This window comes from Simochromis diagramma, unplaced genomic scaffold, assembly GCF_900408965.1.
Source record: "Simochromis diagramma unplaced genomic scaffold, fSimDia1.1 OVJJ01000031.1, whole genome shotgun sequence".
In the NCBI taxonomy this organism is placed as follows: Eukaryota; Metazoa; Chordata; class Actinopteri; order Cichliformes; family Cichlidae; genus Simochromis; species Simochromis diagramma.
In genome coordinates, this window is record NW_024386983.1 from 2260508 (window position 1) to 2279941 (window position 19434).

The 19434-nt window shown below is 41.0% G+C and overlaps 2 protein-coding genes across 5 annotated transcripts in view; both read left to right on the forward strand.

Annotated features, from left to right (window-relative positions):
• si:zfos-464b6.2 overlaps window positions 1-19434 on the forward strand; it is a 106551-nt gene that overhangs the window by 84430 nt on the left and 2687 nt on the right. The window contains exons 5-8 of one of the 4 annotated variants that reach the window (XM_040039621.1): window positions 15392-15614; window positions 16154-16269; window positions 16482-16593; window positions 18831-19032. In XM_040039621.1, the coding sequence (XP_039895555.1) occupies window positions 15392-15614; window positions 16154-16269; window positions 16482-16593; window positions 18831-19032 (653 nt within the window). The remainder of the gene's footprint in view (window positions 1-15391; window positions 15615-16153; window positions 16270-16481; window positions 16594-18830; window positions 19033-19434) is intronic. The other 3 variants (XM_040039626.1, XM_040039622.1, XM_040039623.1) reach the window with 3 other exon arrangements.
• Window positions 9069-12488, forward strand: LOC120738408. The gene is made up of 2 exons (XM_040039620.1): window positions 9069-11419; window positions 11508-12488. The coding sequence occupies exon 1, from the start codon at window positions 9146-9148 to the stop codon at window positions 11201-11203; it is 2058 nt and encodes a 685-aa protein (XP_039895554.1). The 5' UTR covers window positions 9069-9145; the 3' UTR covers window positions 11204-11419; window positions 11508-12488.

The window sequence follows — 19434 nt, forward strand, 5'->3', positions numbered from 1 at the left end:
ATCCTATAATGTGACCTACTGAGGTCACCTGATGCAAGATGTGAGTGGGGCTGTCAAGAGATGTATTCTAAAACACTTCTTCAGCTGAGAATCAGAGAGGAGAAACACACAGTTTTACTTGCAGCAAGGGCAGCCACAGAACGCTCGCACTCTGTGCGAGCGTTCTGTGGCCATAGAGTAGATTGCAGGCCCAGGATCCTCCAGCAGCCACCAGGCCCAGGCTCTTCCAGCAGCCACCAGGCCCAGGATCCTCCAGCAGCCACTGGGCCCAGGATCCTCCAGCAGTCACTAGGCCCAGGATCCTCCTGCTCCACCAGGCCCAGGATCCTCCAGCAGCCACTGGGCCCAGGCTCCTCTAGCAAGGCACCAACAAGTAAATCAACAGTGACTTCAACGGGCCATCACAAGGAAATACCAATCTCATCATTTTCAAAATGCCACCTAAAAAAGCTAACCCAGGAGTTGAAGAGGAGTTGGAGGAGATTAGGAAATCGCTTAATTTCATGTCTGATGAACTGAGCAAAGTGGCTAAACAACAAGGTATGCTACATGACCTAATGGATGAAATAAAACAACTAAAAAACCTCATAAAGGACAAGGACAAGAAAATAGACGACTTGGAACGGCGAATCGAGGACCTTGAACAATACACAAGAATGGATGATTTAGTCATAAGTGGTCTGGAGACGCAACACCGAACCTACGCCAGAGTAACAGCTGGCGGAGGTAAAGACGGTGAAGATGCCCCGGTAGAGGAGCTGCAAACGCTTGAACAGCAAGTGATAAAATTCCTTCAAACGAAGAATGTAAGTATTCAGAGCCATCATATTGCAGCATGCCACACGCTCCCCAGAAAAGACAGTAAAACAAAGCCAGCAATCATTCTTCGGTTTGTGAGTCGCAAAACAAAGATTGAGTTACTGAAACAGGGTAAGAAGCTAAAAGGGACTGGTGTGTATTTAAATGAACATTTAACGAAAAAGACTGCTGAAATTGCAAGACAGGCACGCAGCCTGAGAAAACAAAATAAGATACAAGCGACATGGACGAGGAACTGCAAAGTAATGATAAGACTAAATGGCAATCCTGAAGAAGCGACAGTTGTGATGATAAGAGAACTCAAAGACTTAGAGCAATATAAATAATCAGGAATCTGCTATGGAATCTATTGGAAAAGTGACGATTGGATAATGAACAATGGGTATGGAAAGTGTTTCTGGCCTTATGGCTCAAAAACAATGGAAACAACAACAACAAAAACACATAAATGACAAGTTTGGACACAGATTATAGGTTTCCATTCGGAGATATTGAAGAGGAAGACTTTGATTATGAAAAAGACTGTCAAGGTGGTTATTTTGCCACACACGCTGAGAAAACGAACTTCAAAACGTTTAACTATGCAGAGCACAACATGCATGACCCTGAAAGTAACATTGACCCAGATACCCACTTCTACAATAACACCAATAATACTTGTGAGTACTATACAGATGACCAATTCAATGTGAATATTAAAATGGCAAATGCATTGTCGGTCATACATTTCAATAGTAGAAGCCTGTATAAAAATTTTTCTAAAATTACAGAATGTTTAAGTAAGTTAAAAAAGTTTAATATAATTGCAATATCAGAAACATGGCTCGATAATGAGAAAGTTAGTGAAATGGGACTGGAAGGATACCAATTATTTACAATGAACAGGGTGAATAAAAAAGGAGGCGGTGTTGCTTTATATGTAGATAAAGTTTTGAAATGTAGTCTGATTGAATGCATGTCAAGCACCATAGATAACATATTGGAATGTGTCACTATTGAAATTCATGTTGAAAAAGCTAACAATATAATTATAAGTTGCATCTATAGGACACCAGGTTCATGCCTTGAGATATTCAATGAAAAACTTGCTGCTATGTTTAGCAACCTAAATGATAAAAAAGTGCAAATAATTTGTGGTGATTTTAATATAGATTTGCTAAACCCAAATGGACATCAGAAAACAACAGATTTCATAAATACAATGTATAGTAACTCCCTTTTCCCTGTAATTATAAAACCAAGTAGAATAACAATTGATACAGCTACATTGATAGATAATATATTCACAAATAAAATTGACCATGAAATAGTAGGTGGACTTCTTATAACTGATATAAGCGATCATCTTCCTGTTTTTGCAATTTTTCAAAATTATTTTGGGATTAAAACTAAACAAAAGAATCAAATATTTGATATGATACGACATAGAACAACAAGAGCTATTGCTGCCCTCCAGGTGGACTTAAAGGGACACAATTGGAATGAGGTTTTTGCAAATGAAGATTCAAATAGTGTGTATGATGCATTCTTATCAACTGTAATTTCACTATATGAAAAACATTGTCCTTTAATGAAAATCACTAGAAAGCATCACAGATCAAATAAGCCATGGATCACAAAGGGGATAGAAGATGCATGTAAAAAGAAAAATAATCTATATAAGAGATTCATAAAACAGAGGACAAAAGATGCTGAAATAAAGTACAAGTTATATAAAAATAGATTAGTAAATATTATAAGAACAAGTAAGAAAGAATATTACCACAAATTATTGGAGCAAAGTAGAAGTAACACACGAGAAACATGGAGGATATTAAACAGTATAATCAAAAAGGGCTCAAAAAATAAGAATTATCCAGATTATTTTAAAAAAGATAAAGATATTGTGCTTGATAAAACTAAAGACATTGCAAATGAATTTAATGATTTCTTTGTAAATGTTGGCTTTAATTTAGCAAAAGAAATTCCAGAGTCAAGAAATAATAACGACCTACGGTAAATACAACAACAACAACAACAACCTTTATTTATAGAGCACATTAAAAGCCTTAGGCATACCAAAGTGCTTTACAAAAAAACAATAAAATAATACAGTTGAGAGCATTAATATCAATATAATAAGAACAGCAGACAATGTTCACAGTAAAAAGCCACTGATAAAATGGACTGCAGCACATAGTTATAGCAGACCCTGCCGCATGATAGAGAACACCAAGAATGAAGGAGTAGTAAAAAGTTAATGCAATAGGTCGCAGTTAACAAGTCAGCATTTAACGGGTAGAGAAGGCAAGTTCAAAAAGATAAGTTTTAAGGCGTGCTTTAAAAGAAAAAATAGAATCAGACTCCCGGATGCCAATCGGGAGGCTGTTCCATAACTCAGGTGCAGCAAAGGCAAACGATCGATCGCCTCTAGATTTCAACCGAGATCTGGGCTGAACTAACAATAACTGCGAGGATGACCTTAAAGCCCTGGCAGGGACATAAGGGTTTAAAAGTTCCTTAAGATAGGTTGGTGCAGTATTATTGATAATTTTAAAAGTAAACAGCAAAATTTTAAATTGAATGCGGTATTTGATAGGCAGCCAATGCAGCTCAGCAAGAACAGGAGTAATATGGTCAAACTTCTTGGTTTTAGTTAGAATACGTGCCGCAGCATTCTGAACTGTCTGTAATCTGTGTAGAAGGGTAACATGGAGACCAGAATAGAGTGAGTTACAGTAATCTAGTCTTGACGTTACAAAAGCATGAATGAGCTTTTCTAAGTCATTATACGGGATATAGTGTCTGGCCCTGGAGATAAGACGAAGCTGATAAAAACTAGATCTGACAACAGCAGACACCTAAATAAACATATTACTCAGAATGTGTCCTCCATGTTTATTGGTGCTGCAACTCATAGAGAAATAATTAACATTGTGAAGACATTTAAAAATAAAAAGTCCACTGACTGTTTTGGTATTGACATGATATTAGTTAAAAGTATTATAGAATATATAGTGCAACCTTTCGCATACATTTGTAATCTGTCCTTTCAAACTGGTGTGTTTCCCTCACAAATGAAAATAGCAAAAGTTATTCCAATCCATAAAAACGGAGAGAGATGTCAGTTTACCAATTATAGGCCAATATCACTACTCCCACAGTTCTCAAAAATTTTAGAAAAGTTATTTGTTAATAGACTTGATAAATATATTGAGAAGCATAATCTCCTAAGTGATAACCAATATGGCTTTAGAGTGAAAAGGTCCACTTCGATGGCAGTGATGGAACTTGTTGAAGGGATATCTAATGCAATAGATAATAAGGAATATACTGTTGGTGTTTTTATAGACTTAAAAGAGGCGTTTGATACAATTGATCATTCTATATTAATGAATAAACTAGAGAGATATGGCATAAGAGGGATAGCATACAAGTGGATGAAAAGTTACCTGGATGAAAGATATCAATATGTCGAATTCATTAATGTAAAATCTAAGCAGTTGAAGGTAACTTGTGGTGTTCCTCAGGGCTCTGTGCTGGGCCCTAAATTATTTATATTATATATAAATGACATATGTAGTGTTTCCAAACTGTTAAAATGTGTATTGTTTGCTGATGACACCACTCTGTACTGCTCAGGTAAAAACCTAGAACAGCTTCTGACTACAGCGGAAAAGGAGTTAAATATATTAAAAAACTGGTTTGATGTAAATAAGTTATCATTAAATATAAAGAAAACAAAATTGATTATTTTTGGCACTAGACAAATGAAAAATGTATCTAAAATAAGGGTTAATGGAATTGAAATTGAAAGAGTGTACGAAAATAAATTTCTTGGAGTGATAATTGATGATAAGCTGAGTTGGAAGTCTCATATAAACCACGTGAAAACAAAAATGTCAAAAACCATTGCTATTCTCTATAAAACAAAGCATGTCCTGAACAAAAAATCATTATACACACTTTATTGTACTCTGTTGCTTCCATATATGACTTACTGTCTGGAGATATGGGGTAATGCATATAAAACGAACACTCTTCCTATTTTCAAGTTACAAAAAAAAGCTATAAGAATTATAAACCAATCAAACTATATAGAACCAACTAACATTTTGTTTATTAATCTGAATACCCTGAAATTTTATGATTTAGTTGAATATAAAATGGCACAGATAATGTATAAAGCACAAAATAACTTGCTTTGCCCCAGTACTCAGAAGCTGTTCAAAGTCAGAGAGAGTCAATATGACTTAAGGGGAACAGATTTCTTTAAAAAAAAAACAAGATAAGGACAAATATAAAGCAGAGATGTGTTTCTGTTAGAGGAGTTAACCTGTGGAATAGTTATGACAGTGATTTAAAAAGGTGTAGTTCATTTTCCTTGTTTAAAAACATGTTTAAAAATAGAGTAATAGAAAAATATATAAATCAAGAATGAAAAGAGCAAAAAGGAGAAAAAAAAAAAAACAACCTCTTGATTCTTTTGCTTTGATGTAGTTACTTATCTAAGGTGGAAAGTTTTTTTTTCTTTGGTTTTTTTTTTTTGTTTGTTTGTTTGTTTGGTTGGTTTTTGCTTTGTTTTATTATTTTCTTCAAGCCCTGTGTACAGGAGCTGCATACAAAAAGATATTTTGTGAAAAGGGTTGGCGTAATAAGCAAATGCTTCAGCCAATACCTTTTGATTAGCCTTGTCTCATGCTTTCTTTATGGTAGATTTTTGTTCTGTTTTCACTGTTTTTTGTTTGTTTTTTCACTGTTTTCACTGAGATTTGAATTTGAATGCTAATCAATAAAATCAAAATCAAAAAATCAAAGCTCAGGGACTTGCGCTCTGCCACTGCCCTGGTCTTTATTTATAGACATCAGTGGGTGTTTGTTCCTTACATTGGAATGTGGATGTTTATATGTATGTGTGTGTGTGTGTGTGTGCGCGCGTGTGTGTGTGGGGTCAAAGTGTGACCCCATAAAGACTTCCCTAAAGCTGCTGGTCTGGAAGTCCAGCAGTTCATCTAAACAAAAGGCACTTAGCCTAAAACAGACATAGATACGTTTATCCTACCACAAAACAATAAGAGAAGGTACGACCTCTCCCATGCTCCCAGGATGTGGGTGTGAATGCCAGAACACTCAAATCAAATCAAATCAAATCACTTTTATTGTCACATCACATGTGCAGGTACATTGGTACAGCACATGTGAGTGAAATTCTTGTGTGCGAGCTTCACAAGCAACAAGCAACAGAGTTGTGCACTCTGGAATGCACACAAAGTCTTGTAGTGAACAACAGCCTAAGTCATCAAAAGGTCAACATGCAGTATTCTACCATATGCAAACTTATATTATTAAAAGATTAGACTGACTACTAAGTACAATTTTCTATTGACAGGGGCTTAAAACCCACCCCAGGCGCCTGGGACGGGTTTTAAGACTGCATTGTGGCTGGCTGACAGTTGGTGAAAAGCCACCTTTTCAATGATGGTAATTCACAGTGGACATGGATGGCCTCTTTCGCTCACCTTTTAACCATCTTTCAAACCAAGCTCTGAAGAGTCACCTTTATCGTTTGTTGCAGATATACAGTTGGGTCTATGAGAGGTGTTACATCCCCCAGGAGGATGTCTCTTCTCCCTATTAACCCTTTGTTTTGTCCAGGCTCCACCTCCTCTGTCCTGATTGGATGTTGCGCAGAGTCTGGCTAATTGGTAATCAGCAGAGCACTACTTAAGGCCTGTGGAGCTGTGCTTCTGTGCCCTCTGGCCATTTTGGGTGCCATACTTGTGCAGGCTTGCATGCCTTTGTATTTTGTGTGAGCGTTGTTGTTTCATGTTCAGACTGCCTGTAGGGGAGAGCTGCCTTTTGTTTTGACACCCTGTTTTCTCCTGTTTATGTGTTGTTAGGTAGGTTATGGTTATAGGTTGTATATTTTGTTTCTTTGGAGTTAGGTAAGTTTCTTTTATTTCTACGTCAGGGATGTTTTGTTTGTTATGTTGGCCTTGGCTCTCCCTGACGTTACACCTCGGTCTGAACCCCATCACCAGTGTTAAATAAACCTTTTAAAATTACCATCTTGGCTCCTCCTTTTCTATCCACATTTATGTTCGTCCCTTCAACCCCCTAGACTAGCCAGGGGACGTAACATAAATTGGCGGCTCGTCCGGGATAAAAGACCTGGTTAATCCATTTGTAGATGGTGAAGGTTTGGAGTTGTTTGTTTCTGCTGGTGTATTTGGCAGAGGTAGTTAGTATGGCAACTGGTGTTTTCGCTTTGAGTGCATTTTTGAGTAATCCTTCTTGGAAGGAGCTAAATGTGTGTAGAAAACATGATTTGTTTGCTATAGCAGCACACTTTGAGTTAAATGTATCAAGGCAAATGGTGAAGGAGGACTTGAAAACTGCTGTTTCAAACAAACTTGTAGACGAAGGCCTGCTTCCTGTTTCTAAATCACCTCGTTTGCCAGTTCCTCTTGACAGGTCCCCTAACGAAGGACTGAAGCCTGCTGTGTTAAAGGAAGAAGGGCAAAACCCTGCTGCTGGGGAGCAACAAACGGTGGAAAATTTAAGCACTAATGGCTCACCTTCTTTTGCTACTCCATCTTCTCCTCGTTCAAGACAAGAAGTATTACTCAAGGTACGTTTGGCTAAATTACAATTGGAGGCTCAGGATAAAGCCCAAGCTCGTCAGGCAGAGTTGGAACTTCGCAGGTTGGAGTTGGAAACCGAGACAGAAAAGGTGTTAAAGCTGAAAAGGTTGGAGCTGGAGTTGCAGATTGAAAGGGAGGTCAGACTGCGTCAGTTGGAGTTACAGGCACAGACTTCAAGAAGTACTACTCAACCTAGTTCTGCAAATTCATCTGTTGATGAAACAACCTCCTCCCATGTAAACCCAGGTGGTTTCAATGTGAGTAAAAACATTGTGTTGGTACCTCCATTTCGTGAATCAGAAGTTGATACATATTTCAATGTGTTTGAACGTGTTGCGGCGTCATTGCACTGGCCGAGAGAAGTTTGGCCATTGCTTCTTCAGTGCAAATTGGTAGGCAAAGCACAAGAAGTCTGTTCTGCTTTGTCTTTGGAAGAAAGTTTGAAATATGATGTAGTGAAGTCTGCTATCCTTGCTGCTTATGAACTTGTTCCCGAAGCGTATAGGCAACGCTTTCGCAATCACAAAAGAACAGCAAATCAGACTTTTGTAGAGTTTGCTCGTGAAAAAGCTACTCTTTTTGATAGATGGATAACAGCAAGTAAAGTTCCAGACTACAACTCTTTACGTGAACTGATACTTCTGGAAGAGTTCAAAAATGGCCTGCCAGAACGCATTGTTGTACACCTTAATGAACAGAAGGTTTCCACTTTGAAAGAAGCAGCTGTGATAGCTGATGAATTTGTGCTGACTCATAAAACTGTTTTTGTGCAGAAACGTGAAGTTACCACCAGGGAACCTCCCCCACGAAAGGATCCGCCAAGCCCACGACGGACTTTTGCTCCAAGGACTGAAAGGGAATGTTTCTATTGTCATAAACTTGGTCATGTTGTTGTTGAATGTCCCGCTTTGAAGCGCAAGAACCAGTCACCAAAAGGAGTAGGCTTAATTAAAACCATCTGTGCTGAGAGAAGGGATCAAAGTGAAGGAGTTGATCCCTGCTTCAAACCCTTCCTCTTAGATGGCACTGTGTCATTGACTGGGAAGCCTGAGGATGAAAAACCCATTCGAATACTCAGAGATACGGGAGGGTCACGATCTGTGATCTTATCTGATGTATTACCCCTGAGTGACCATTCCTCTTGTCATGGTAGCATTCTGATTCAAGGAGTTGAAATGGGCTATGTCGAAGCTCCTTTGCATTATGTACACATCAAGTCAAAGTTGGTTAATGGCATCTTCTCTGTGGCAGTACGCCCCTCACTTCCCATAAAAGGGGTGCAGTTCATTTTGGGAAATGATATTGCTGGTGGAAAAGTGCAACCTGTTCCCGAAGTAACAAATGATCCAGAATCAAACTTGAAGAGCAACGACCTAGCAACATGTTTTCCATCTGTTTTTCCTGCTTGTCTTCTCACCAGGGCTCAAGCAAGACGTGAAGCTGCAGAAATTGATTTGTCGGACTCTTCGTTGGCTCAGGCTCTGGCTACAGATGGTTTGCAAACCCTGATTGATCTTAAAAGTGGTTCAAAGGATACTACTGAGAAGTGGAAGGATCTCCATCTCCCACAGTTAGACTTGCCAGTCACACGTGAAAGCCTTGTTGCTGCTCAGAAGACTGATCCCTCATTGACTAAATGCTTTACTTCTCTTTCTGAAACAGGAAATAAAAAGGCTTCTTATTTCTTGGAAGATGGGGTCTTGATGCGCAAGTGGACTGCCCACCCAAGTTTAACAGCGGACGTAGAGGGAAGCTGTTCTGATGACTGTGACTGGAGCACTACTTATCAGATTGTTGTGCCTCTTGAGTATCGTCACTACGTAGTCTCCCTTGCACATGAGCACCCCCTGTCTGGTCATTTGGGAGTTACAAAAACGTACAACAAGATACTCAACCATTTCTTTTGGCCAGGATTGAAGACTGATGTAGTTGAGTTTTGCCGCACTTGTAAAACATGTCAGATTGCAGGAAAGCCAAACCAGACAGTTCCTATAGCTCCTCTTCATCCTATACCAGTACTTGGTGAACCTTTTGAACGTGTCATTGTGGACTGTGTTGGTCCATTGCCCAAGACAAAGAATGGTAATCAGTTTTTACTGACTGCAATGTGTACTTCGACTCGTTTTCCAGAAGCTGTCCCACTCAGAAGAATAACTGCACCTTTGGTGATTAAAGTTTTGACAAAGTTCTTCACTACTTTTGGTTTACCAAAAGTAGTCCAGACAGACCAAGGAACTAACTTTCTGTCTAAACTTTTCAAGCAGGTCATGCAGACTCTGGGGATTAAGCATGTTGTGTCAAGTGCATACCATCCTGAGTCTCAAGGAGCATTAGAGCGCTGGCATCAGACACTCAAGGCAACTTTGCAGAAATACTGCTTGGATACTGGAAAAGAGTGGGATGAGGGAGTACCCCTGATGGTGTTTGCCATGCGTGAAGCTAAGCAAGAGTCCCTTGGGTTTAGCCCAAATGAACTAGTGTTTGGTCATTCTGTTCGGGGACCTTTGAAGTTGTTGAAAGAACAGTTCTTGTCAACAGATCATGTTGTGAAAACTAATGTTCTGGATTATGTTTCACAGTTCAGAGAGCGCCTCCATAAGGCCAGGTTGGCAGCTGCAGAAGCCCTCTCCTCTGCTCAGGGGAAGATGAAGAGTTGGTATGATAAGAAAGCCGTTCCTCGATCTTTCAATCCAGGTGACAAGGTTTTGGTTCTTCTACCAACTGCTAGCTCTGCATTGTCTGCCCGCTTCTGTGGACCATATCAGGTGGATAAGAAAGTAAATGATACTGACTATGTGATTAAAACACCAGATAGGAAGCGTAAAACACGCTTGTGCCATCTCAATATGCTCAAATCCTTTCATTCTAGAGCTGACTCTTTCTGTGGCACCGCAGATAAGCCTGTGGCATCTCCGTCGGAGCAAATCTCATCTCCAGAAACTCTCTTGTTGAACTCTTCCTCAGGATTGAGGTCAAGTTTAGATGAAGACGGGCTCAAACTTTGTGATGCCAGCTACCAGAATGCCAGAATGCTTAATTCTGAGGTACTGTCCCAGGTGTCTATATATCTGTCCCACTTGACCCGTGAGCAACAGTTGGACATTGAAAGGCTCGTCAACATTCATTTAACACTCTTTGGGGACATGCCTTCCCGTACTACTGTAATAGAGCACGACATTGATGTTGGGAATGCAGTGCCTATTAAGCAGCATGCTTACCGTGTGAATATGGCAAAAAGGGAAATGATGAACACAGAAGTAGACTACCTTCTGAAGCATGGATTGGCTATCCCAAGCTATAGTCCATGGAGTTCTCCGTGCCTGGATATGCCAAAATCAGATGGAACACCTCGCTTTTGCACAGATTTCCACAAGGTAAATGCAGTAACAGTACCTGATTCCTTCCCACTGCCCCGTATTGAGGACTGTATTGACAGCGTCGGATCTGCTGCTTATGTGAGTAAGCTTGACCTTCTTAAAGGTTATTGGCAAGTACCTCTGACAGAAAGAGCATCAGAAATCTCAGCTTTCGTAACACCTGATCACTTTTTACAATATACAGTCATGGCATTTGGAATGAGAAATGCTCCTGCTACCTTTCAGAGGTTAATGTCAACTGTATTATCTGGTGTGGCGAACTGTAATGTTTATCTTGATGATGTGGTCATCTATTCTTCCAACTGGTCAGAGCATGTCGACACTTTAACCACTGTGTTCAAGCGTTTAGCTGATGCTTCCTTGACCCTCAACTTGGCTAAATGAGAGTTTGGTAAGGCTACAGTGACCTACCTTGGAAAGGAAGTGGGACAGGGCAAGGTTCGCCCTATCAGTGCAAAGGTTAATGCCATCCTCAACTTTCCTGTGCCAACAACACGCCGTGAGCTGCGCAGATTTCTGGGGATGGTTGGTTACTACAGGCGTTTCTGTAGGAATTTTTCTGAAGTCGTAACACCACTGACAAACCTGTGCAGCCCGAAGGTACCATTCATTTGGAGTCCTGAGTGTCAACATGCTTTTGGATGTGCAAAAGGTCTTCTGTCGAGTTCACCTGTTCTTGTCGCTCCAGACTTTTCTAAACCTTTCAAGCTTGAAGTGGATGCCAGTGAGGTGGGGGCTGGAGCTGTTCTTCTTCAGGATGATGGACAAGGAGTGAGTCATCCTGTCTGCTTCTTTGGCAAGAAGTTCGATACTCATCAAAGGCGGTACTCGACCATTGAAAAGGAGACTCTGGCCATGCTTCTGGCTCTTCAGCATTTTGACGTGTATGTGGGATCTACTTCCCAACCTGTAGAGGTCTTCACTGATCACAATCCTCTCGTGTTCCTCTCTCGTATGTATAACAACAATCAACGATTGATGAGGTGGGCTTTAATTTCACAAAACTACAACACTGAAATAAAGCATAAGGGAGGATGTGAAAATATTGTGGCCGATGCCCTCTCAAGAATGTGATGGTGTAAGGTTAACAAACTTATACGTTTGTTTTTCTGGGTGGGGGTGTTACATCCCCCAGGAGAATGTCTCTTCTCCCTATTAACCCTTTGTTTTATCCAGGCTCCACCTCCTCTGTCCTGATTGGATGTTGCGCAGAGTCCGGCTAATTGGTAATCAGCAGAGCACTACTTAAGGCCTGTGGAGCTGTGCTTCTGTGCTCTCTGGCCATTTTGGGTGCCATACTTGTGCAGGCTTGCATGCCTTTGTATTTTGTGTGAGCGTTGTTGTTTCATGTTCAGACTGCCTGTAGGGGAGAGCTGCCTTTTGTTTTGACACCCTGTTTTCTCCTGTTTATGTGTTGTTAGGTAGGTTATGGTTATAGGTTGTATATTTTGTTTCTTTGGAGTTAGGTAAGTTTCTTTTATTTCTACGTCAGGGATGTTTTGTTTGTTATGTTGGCCTTGGCTCTCCCTGACGTTACACCTCGGTCTGAACCCCATCACCAGTGTTAAATAAACCTTTTAAAATTACCATCTTGGCTCCTCCTTTTCTATCCACATTTATGTTCGTCCCTTCAACCCCCTAGACTAGCCAGGGGACGTAACAGAGGTGAAACATCTACAAGAAACTTACAGAAGTTCAGTCACTTTCCTTCCAAGCTCCTTAGACTACCATGACCTGGATCACTGAGAACCTACGCAGACCTATTCTTTAGGTCATATTAGCATATGTCTTTCTCCAAACATCAGAATCAGAATCAGCATATTTTATTAATCCCTAAGGACAATGGCGGCGAAGACTGAAGCCTCTGGGAGATCAACAGCCGTGGTGATGGAGACAAAGACCCTCGGGCAGAGCAGGTCCAGGTAGTGCAATGACCAATAACTTGGGCAGATGTCCTGCTTGGTTGGAGTGCAGACCTCTGGCTTGGGCAGAGCAGGACCAAATGGTGCAGTGGAGGCCTCGTCCAGAGCAGAAGCAGGCTGGGGCTGTTAAAGCACACAGCAGGCTCTAGTTGCTCCGGCTAGTGCTGTGCAGGGCATACAGCAGGCTCCACTGTGATTGAGGCTGATGTTGAAATCTGGCCATGCTACTCCTGGGAACAGGTATGGGTACAGGGAAAGGCTGGGTGCGAGCCACCCTGGGAACAGGAACAGGTGGAGAGAAAGGCTCAGGTGCAGTCCCAGGAGCAGGTGGAATAACAGTCTTTAGAGGTGCAGACTGGGAAGCAAGAGTCCAGAGGTGGAACAACAGAAGACACAGTCCATAAACGGGCTCCAGCTACAGGAAGCAGTGCTTCTGACTGAGTGGCAACAGCTTCTGACCAGGCTGGCTTAAAAAAAACCCACAATTCACCATTTTAGACTTAGCTGACTCAGAAATTGAACGCAAAGAATCGGCTTTTACAAGGTTCATATCACAATGAGTTATTTTCACCAGCTCAGGATTACAAAACACTCTTACTGCATGGAAACAGAAATCACAGCACTGTTCATGGCTAGGTCTGAAACATTTGGAATCACATACTTATTGTCCAACTGGTATTCCACACTAGCAGTCTCAGAAAAAGTTGTTTCAGACCCAGGAAAGGTATCAGGAATGAGCTTATTGCCACAAAACATAGTGTTTGACCTTACAGAATCTGCAAAAAAGGTTGCTGTTCCTGAAACCCCAGGCTCAGATGGAGCATTAGGGAAAATGCCAATTTTACTCAGTAGCAGACTCAGAAAATTCAATGTCAGAGATCGTTTTTGGGTGGAGAAACGTTTGTGAGAGCTCTGTTTCCTCCTGAAAGAGGGAGCTCACGAAGGCAGGGCAGCAGACACTGACAATGAGCAATCAGGCATCACTGAGGCAGGCATGCTGGTCATTGCCAAAACGGACATGAGCAGCAGAGGCTGAGGTTCGACAGCTCCTGTCTAATCTAACTGACAAGAGGGGTGAAGCAAAACCTAGCATGATGCACATGATGGAACTCAGTACTCTGGGTGTCTCACTGCATAAGGGAATTCTACTAACAGTTTGGTCCTTTGAACCAGATTTCAAAATCTCTCCAGTTCATTTCTGCTAACGCTAACCGATCGGGGCTCAAGAGTGGGGAGTTTGCCTTGTAATCGGAAGGTTGCCGGTTCGAGCCCCGGCTCCGACAGTCTCGGTCGTTGTGTCCTTGGGCAAGACACTTGACCCGTTGCCTACTGGTGGTGGTCAGAGGGCCCGGTGGCGCCAGTGTCCGGCAGCCTCGCCTCTGTCAGTGCGCCCCAGGGCGGCTGTGGCTACAATGTAGCTGCCATCACCAGTGTGTGTGAATGTGTGTGTGAATGGGTGAATGGGTGGATGACTGGATGTGTAAAGCGCTTTGGGGTCCTTAGGGACTAGTAAAGCGCTATACAAATACAGACCATTTACCATTTAACGTCCGGGAGACCTACAAGACCTCTGCCCCATCACTCATAAAGTGCCGTCTGAGAAGGTGAGGCTGAAGCTGCAGCTTCCTTTCTGAAGCACAGAAAGGAATTGGCAGGAATAACAGAGGAGCAAACCACCAGCTAGTGGTGGACAGAGCAGTTGCCCAAAACTGCAAGACCAGGCTTAGCAATCTGTAGCACCACTTGAATTGACTACAAGAAAGCCTATGACTCGATGCTCCACATGTGGCTCCTTGAATGCCTAGAACTATACAAGATCAAGAGGACCCTAGGAGCCTTCGTCAGGAACTCAATAGGAAGGTGGCAACCGCTGGAGGCCAACTTCAAGCCAATAGCACTGTGGTGGGGCGTGGTTTGCGGTGCTGCTGCAGGTGCGATTGACCCACCTGAGCGGCATCCGCAATCACGCCTCACCGGCTTAAAAGTTTGGAGTTTTGGTGAATATGTTTGTTGTTACGTTGAGCTGGCAGCGGGAGACCTGCAGCTCTGTGTGTGTACAGCAACTGGTAAAATAAAGATGATCAAAATGCCACTGGGACTGCCATGTATGTTTACAAGCACAAGTCACCATCAAGTTGGGGAGCTATCAAGGAGATGCTCTGTTCCCACTGCTGTTCTGCATAAACCTGAACCCTCTCAGTGAGATCATTGACAACATTGACTACAGAATGGAGCAATTATCAGCCACCTCCTCATCCACATGGATGACATCAAACTGTGTTGGATTGTAGCTGGTACATCTGTCTCTCTCCATTAAAATACAACTGTCACAAAAATTAGATTTCATATATTAGATATCATAATATTTCTGTAAGTGCTCAAACTTCAGAATTCAGCAGGTTATTGAAAACATTTGCCTTATTTTAGATTAAACCAAGAAAAAAAAGCACTTACCAACATATTCACTTACAGGAACAAGGATATTTTCTGTCATGCACATCTACTGTGCAGATGAGTAACACAACATGATTGGCTTGTATGAGTCCAATAAGGCTGTTGATTAGCACTTTGGTGGCAGTGGTTAAACATAATGCTTGTCCTGTAATTTCTCTTATATTAAACCCTCCTTCCTGCCTTTTTCTTGTTCCAGGTTTGTGCCATTGCAGTGGTGCTGCGGAGTGAGAAGGTGGCCTATCGCTGTGTCTTTCGTTGCCAGGAAAAGCAGCTTCTCTCTAATGGTGTGGCCGACATCTACACTCATCACTTTGGTTTTGCCTATGGGACAGCAAACATCATGTGCCCCCTCCCCTCAGGCTGTGAGACACCATCTTCTATTGCCGTGACCTCCGCTGATGCCAACTCTACAAGTACAAGTACAATGTTAACCTTGCTGTGGGGCATGTTAATGGAAATGCCAGTCTGTTTGTCAATTTGGTGTTTGCTTTAAGTCGAAATATCTCAGCAATTAATGAATGGATTTCAAAAATACATCTAGTCCCAGTTCATGGTGTGCATGAGATCAATTAAATACCAAAATATTGATGTACAAAGTAAATATATAATAAGGTAAATAATTACTTAATTTTTTAAAGGTTCTACAATAATTTTTCTAAACTTTACATTCTAAGTGAACTATTTGATGACCATTCAGGTTTACATTATGTTGACATTAGTGATTTTCTCATTTTGCCTCCTATGTCACCACCAGGTTTAGACTCCCACTCATTTTGTGAAATATCAATATCTACTCTATAGCCTGTCAGTAAAACAAAGCTTCAGGGAGTAACTGATACCTGAAACATTTTTATATGTCAGTTTGACTTTAAGATTGTTTAACACAAAAACTATTACTAATTGGAGTTCAGTTACAAAAATAAGATGGTAAAAGTGTATGTTTGTGTGGTCTCTTAAGATGATCCCAACCAAGAGTTTTTAGAGGTGAAGAACCAGCAGGAGAAGACAGAATCTTTTCCTTACAACTTCACCGTCTGCATCTCCACCATGTTTGATTTTACCAACGTGCTGCAGGTACAGTGACATTTGCTTTCTTGCTTTCAGAAGACAGAAAAAATAGATTTTTGAAACTCATTCTCTAAAGTATGCAGACTAAGACAGGAAGAAATAAAACCAGAAAAGGTATATTTTTCCCAGTATTCCTTACAGTTATAATAATAAAGAAACAAGACATTTCTGCCATCCTTGCATATTAACACTTGTTGTTCAAATGTGTTGGATTGTAGCTGGTACAGAGTCTTGAGATGCTGCAGTTACTGGGAGTGAACAGAGTGGTTGTCTATAAAACCAGCTGCAGTCCTGAAACGCAACGAATACTTGACTACTACACACAAAAAGGTGGAGTATGGTATAATTTTCTGTCTGAGTGTGTCTTTCCTTATGACCTCACATCACCAGCTAAAGGCATTTTCCCACAGTGAACACTGAGTGAAGTTGCCAAACACCCTGAACTTCCTTCCTTCAGCTAATCACAACTAATGTTTTGTGATCAAAACATACACTAGTTTACTCCAGTTTCCTCTATAAATCACTCCAGTTTGTACTGGATTTGGACTTCTCCAGGCAACTTCAGGATTAGCCTGGAGTTTTCAGTACTATGATAATGGTTCATGTTTAAACAAGGAATATCAATATGGCATCATAGACAGAAAACCTAACCTTCTCAGGGTCAGATCATTTTTAGGATAAGAGATCAACAAGAGGTTAAGTGTGAAATCATTACTGACCAATCAATTCTTTTGAAAATGACATCATATTAAACATGTTAACCTGGGTCGTTTGGCTCTTGGCGGAGGTGGTCGCGTCTTTCTCCCTCATCTTTCCTGCTTGGCTTCTCTTGTCCTTTTCTAGTCTTGTCTAACTCAAAGAGACTCTCTCTGTCTTGTTCTCTAACCAAGAAATTACGGATTTGATCAATTGGTCTCTTGATGCAATTGACATCCTCTTCTCAATGAGAAGCCTGGGCAGGCTGAATGGAGGGCGTTGAAGACATCTACCTATTCGGAACCATGATAACGGGGTTCTTGCTGATTGGAGCTGGCACGGCCCTGGTTTACTGACGACTAATGGAAACGGTTACAGCTGCTCAAAATCCCATAAGGCCGGCTGGATTGATGCCGTGGGTAGAGCCACAAGTACTCAGACAGTGTTTATTGAACGCAATATGGATAAAATCATAGAGAAGCTTGCGACTCCGCAACAGGAAATTGATAGATCTGTGGACCAATGATGGAACTGGAATGCAGAAACCAAACCCGAACAACCACTATCTTTATGTGGCCTCCCCTAACCAGCTGGAAGCTCCAGGGCCAAAGCTGGAACAACAAATTCTCCCAGATAACAAGACGGTGTATGACTCTCTGCCCTTTCCTCCTACTTCTTCAAGATCACCTGCGTCGGCTTGGGGATTGTCGACTTTTGTTTAAAACTGGTGAAAGGGCACTCTCTCTCGAGTTGGACACACACACACACATGCACATGTACTCAGACACAGATATACAAATTCCCCCCATCTAAAGTTTTGGTCTTTGTCTGACACACATCAATAGAAGCAGCTGTATCACCTGATGTTTATTTTATTTTATTTATGTATTTATTTATTTATTTATCTAATGCTGGCTATAAACATTTTCATAACAATTGTATTGTTTTATAAAACTTGATATATAATTCTAAAACAGGATACAAATTTGTACTTATAGATCTATCAAATTTGCAAGTTTGTATTGTTTATGTGCTCTCAGACCATCAAACACCACCAGGGCTGCAGCTGAAATGAGTGAAAGTTAAAACTGTCTTACACATTTTGTCAGATTCTCCCGTGTCTTTATGTTCATGTTTCCACGTTTCCAGATTTTCACTGTTTATGCAAGTGAGTCATCTTGACTTGCTGTGTATTACAGAGACCTGGAACTGTTTGGTGGTCTCAGTATTAAGACTGCATGAGCTCTCACAGGATCCTTCCGTGGCCATGCTCACAAACTGGATTTATACTTAATATTGGTTTCTCTAATGTTTAATGGAAACATTAAAAATGACTAAAACTAAGTACCTAAAAGAACTGATAGTTCTCTGTGGATTTATGTATTTTTTACTTTTATTTTTTTTGTTTCACACATGGTACAGCAGTAATTCATTTCCTATACACAACCTTCCTTTCAATTAACAACAGGGCCTTTCACTTAGTCACACAGTCCAGTTCTAATATTGGAAACCTTTATGAAAACTAGCATTCATTCTTGGATCATGTTTGAGAGCAACAGATGAGAGTCTGTTTTGTCTGTTTTTAGTGCAGCCAAAACCTTAGGTTGTTTTAATGAGATCATTAAGTTTTTGCGTTGGGTTGTTTCTTAGCCATGTCACTGCTGCTGCTCCAGGTTGTTTATTACTCTAGTCTTATTCACTGAGACAAAAAAAAACAGGTAATGTTTTGTTTTCATGTGTCTGCTTCACCATAAAGATCCAGAATGCATTTCACCAGTTCAATGATTTCAGTTTGAGGTTGGAGTTGCAGTAATTGTAATGTCTAGTTTTAATTACTGACATTGAACTGCTTCCAATGTTTTTTTTCTCAGGTTTACTGGAGGTGATTCCTTGGTCTCTGTCCAGATATGTGAACGTGTCTCGTGGCTGGCTGCCTGAACATGGTCCCGGTGAACTTCACTACTTTGGTCAGATTCCTGCTCTCAATGACTGCCTTTACAGATACATGTACCAGTCCAGATATGTGGCTCTACATGATATAGATGAGCTCATACTGCCCCAGAAAGTCATCAGGTATGTGTGTGTATTTTCATGGTTTATTATGAAGATGGAAAATATGTGCAGTGATATACTAAAACATGTGCTGCAAACATACATGGAAATACAAAATATAAGACAAAACAAGAACAGTTTGCATGATTAGAGAGGTCAATGAGGTTGAAAGTCAATATTTATAATTTTTTAGTAGTCTTTAGTAATAGTTCTCCAGGCTTCTTGAAAGACATTCAAAGCTCTTCTTTGGATGTTTGCTGCCTTTTGTTTTGTCCTCTGTCAAGATAATCCCCTAACCCTGGTGGTCCCCGTTTCATAGTGTCGTCACGTTTTTGATTCAGTGCACGTTCTATCACATCTGGGGTTCCGGGCCTTTGTTAAATTGGTCAGCTTCAAGTTTGTTTGGCCAGGCCTTCGCAGGTC

Excerpts from the sequence above, each read along its gene's own strand:
- LOC120738408 (XM_040039620.1), top strand. The coding sequence starts at position 9,146 with ATGCGCAAGTGGACTGCCCACCCAAGTTTAACAGCGGACGTAGAGGGA.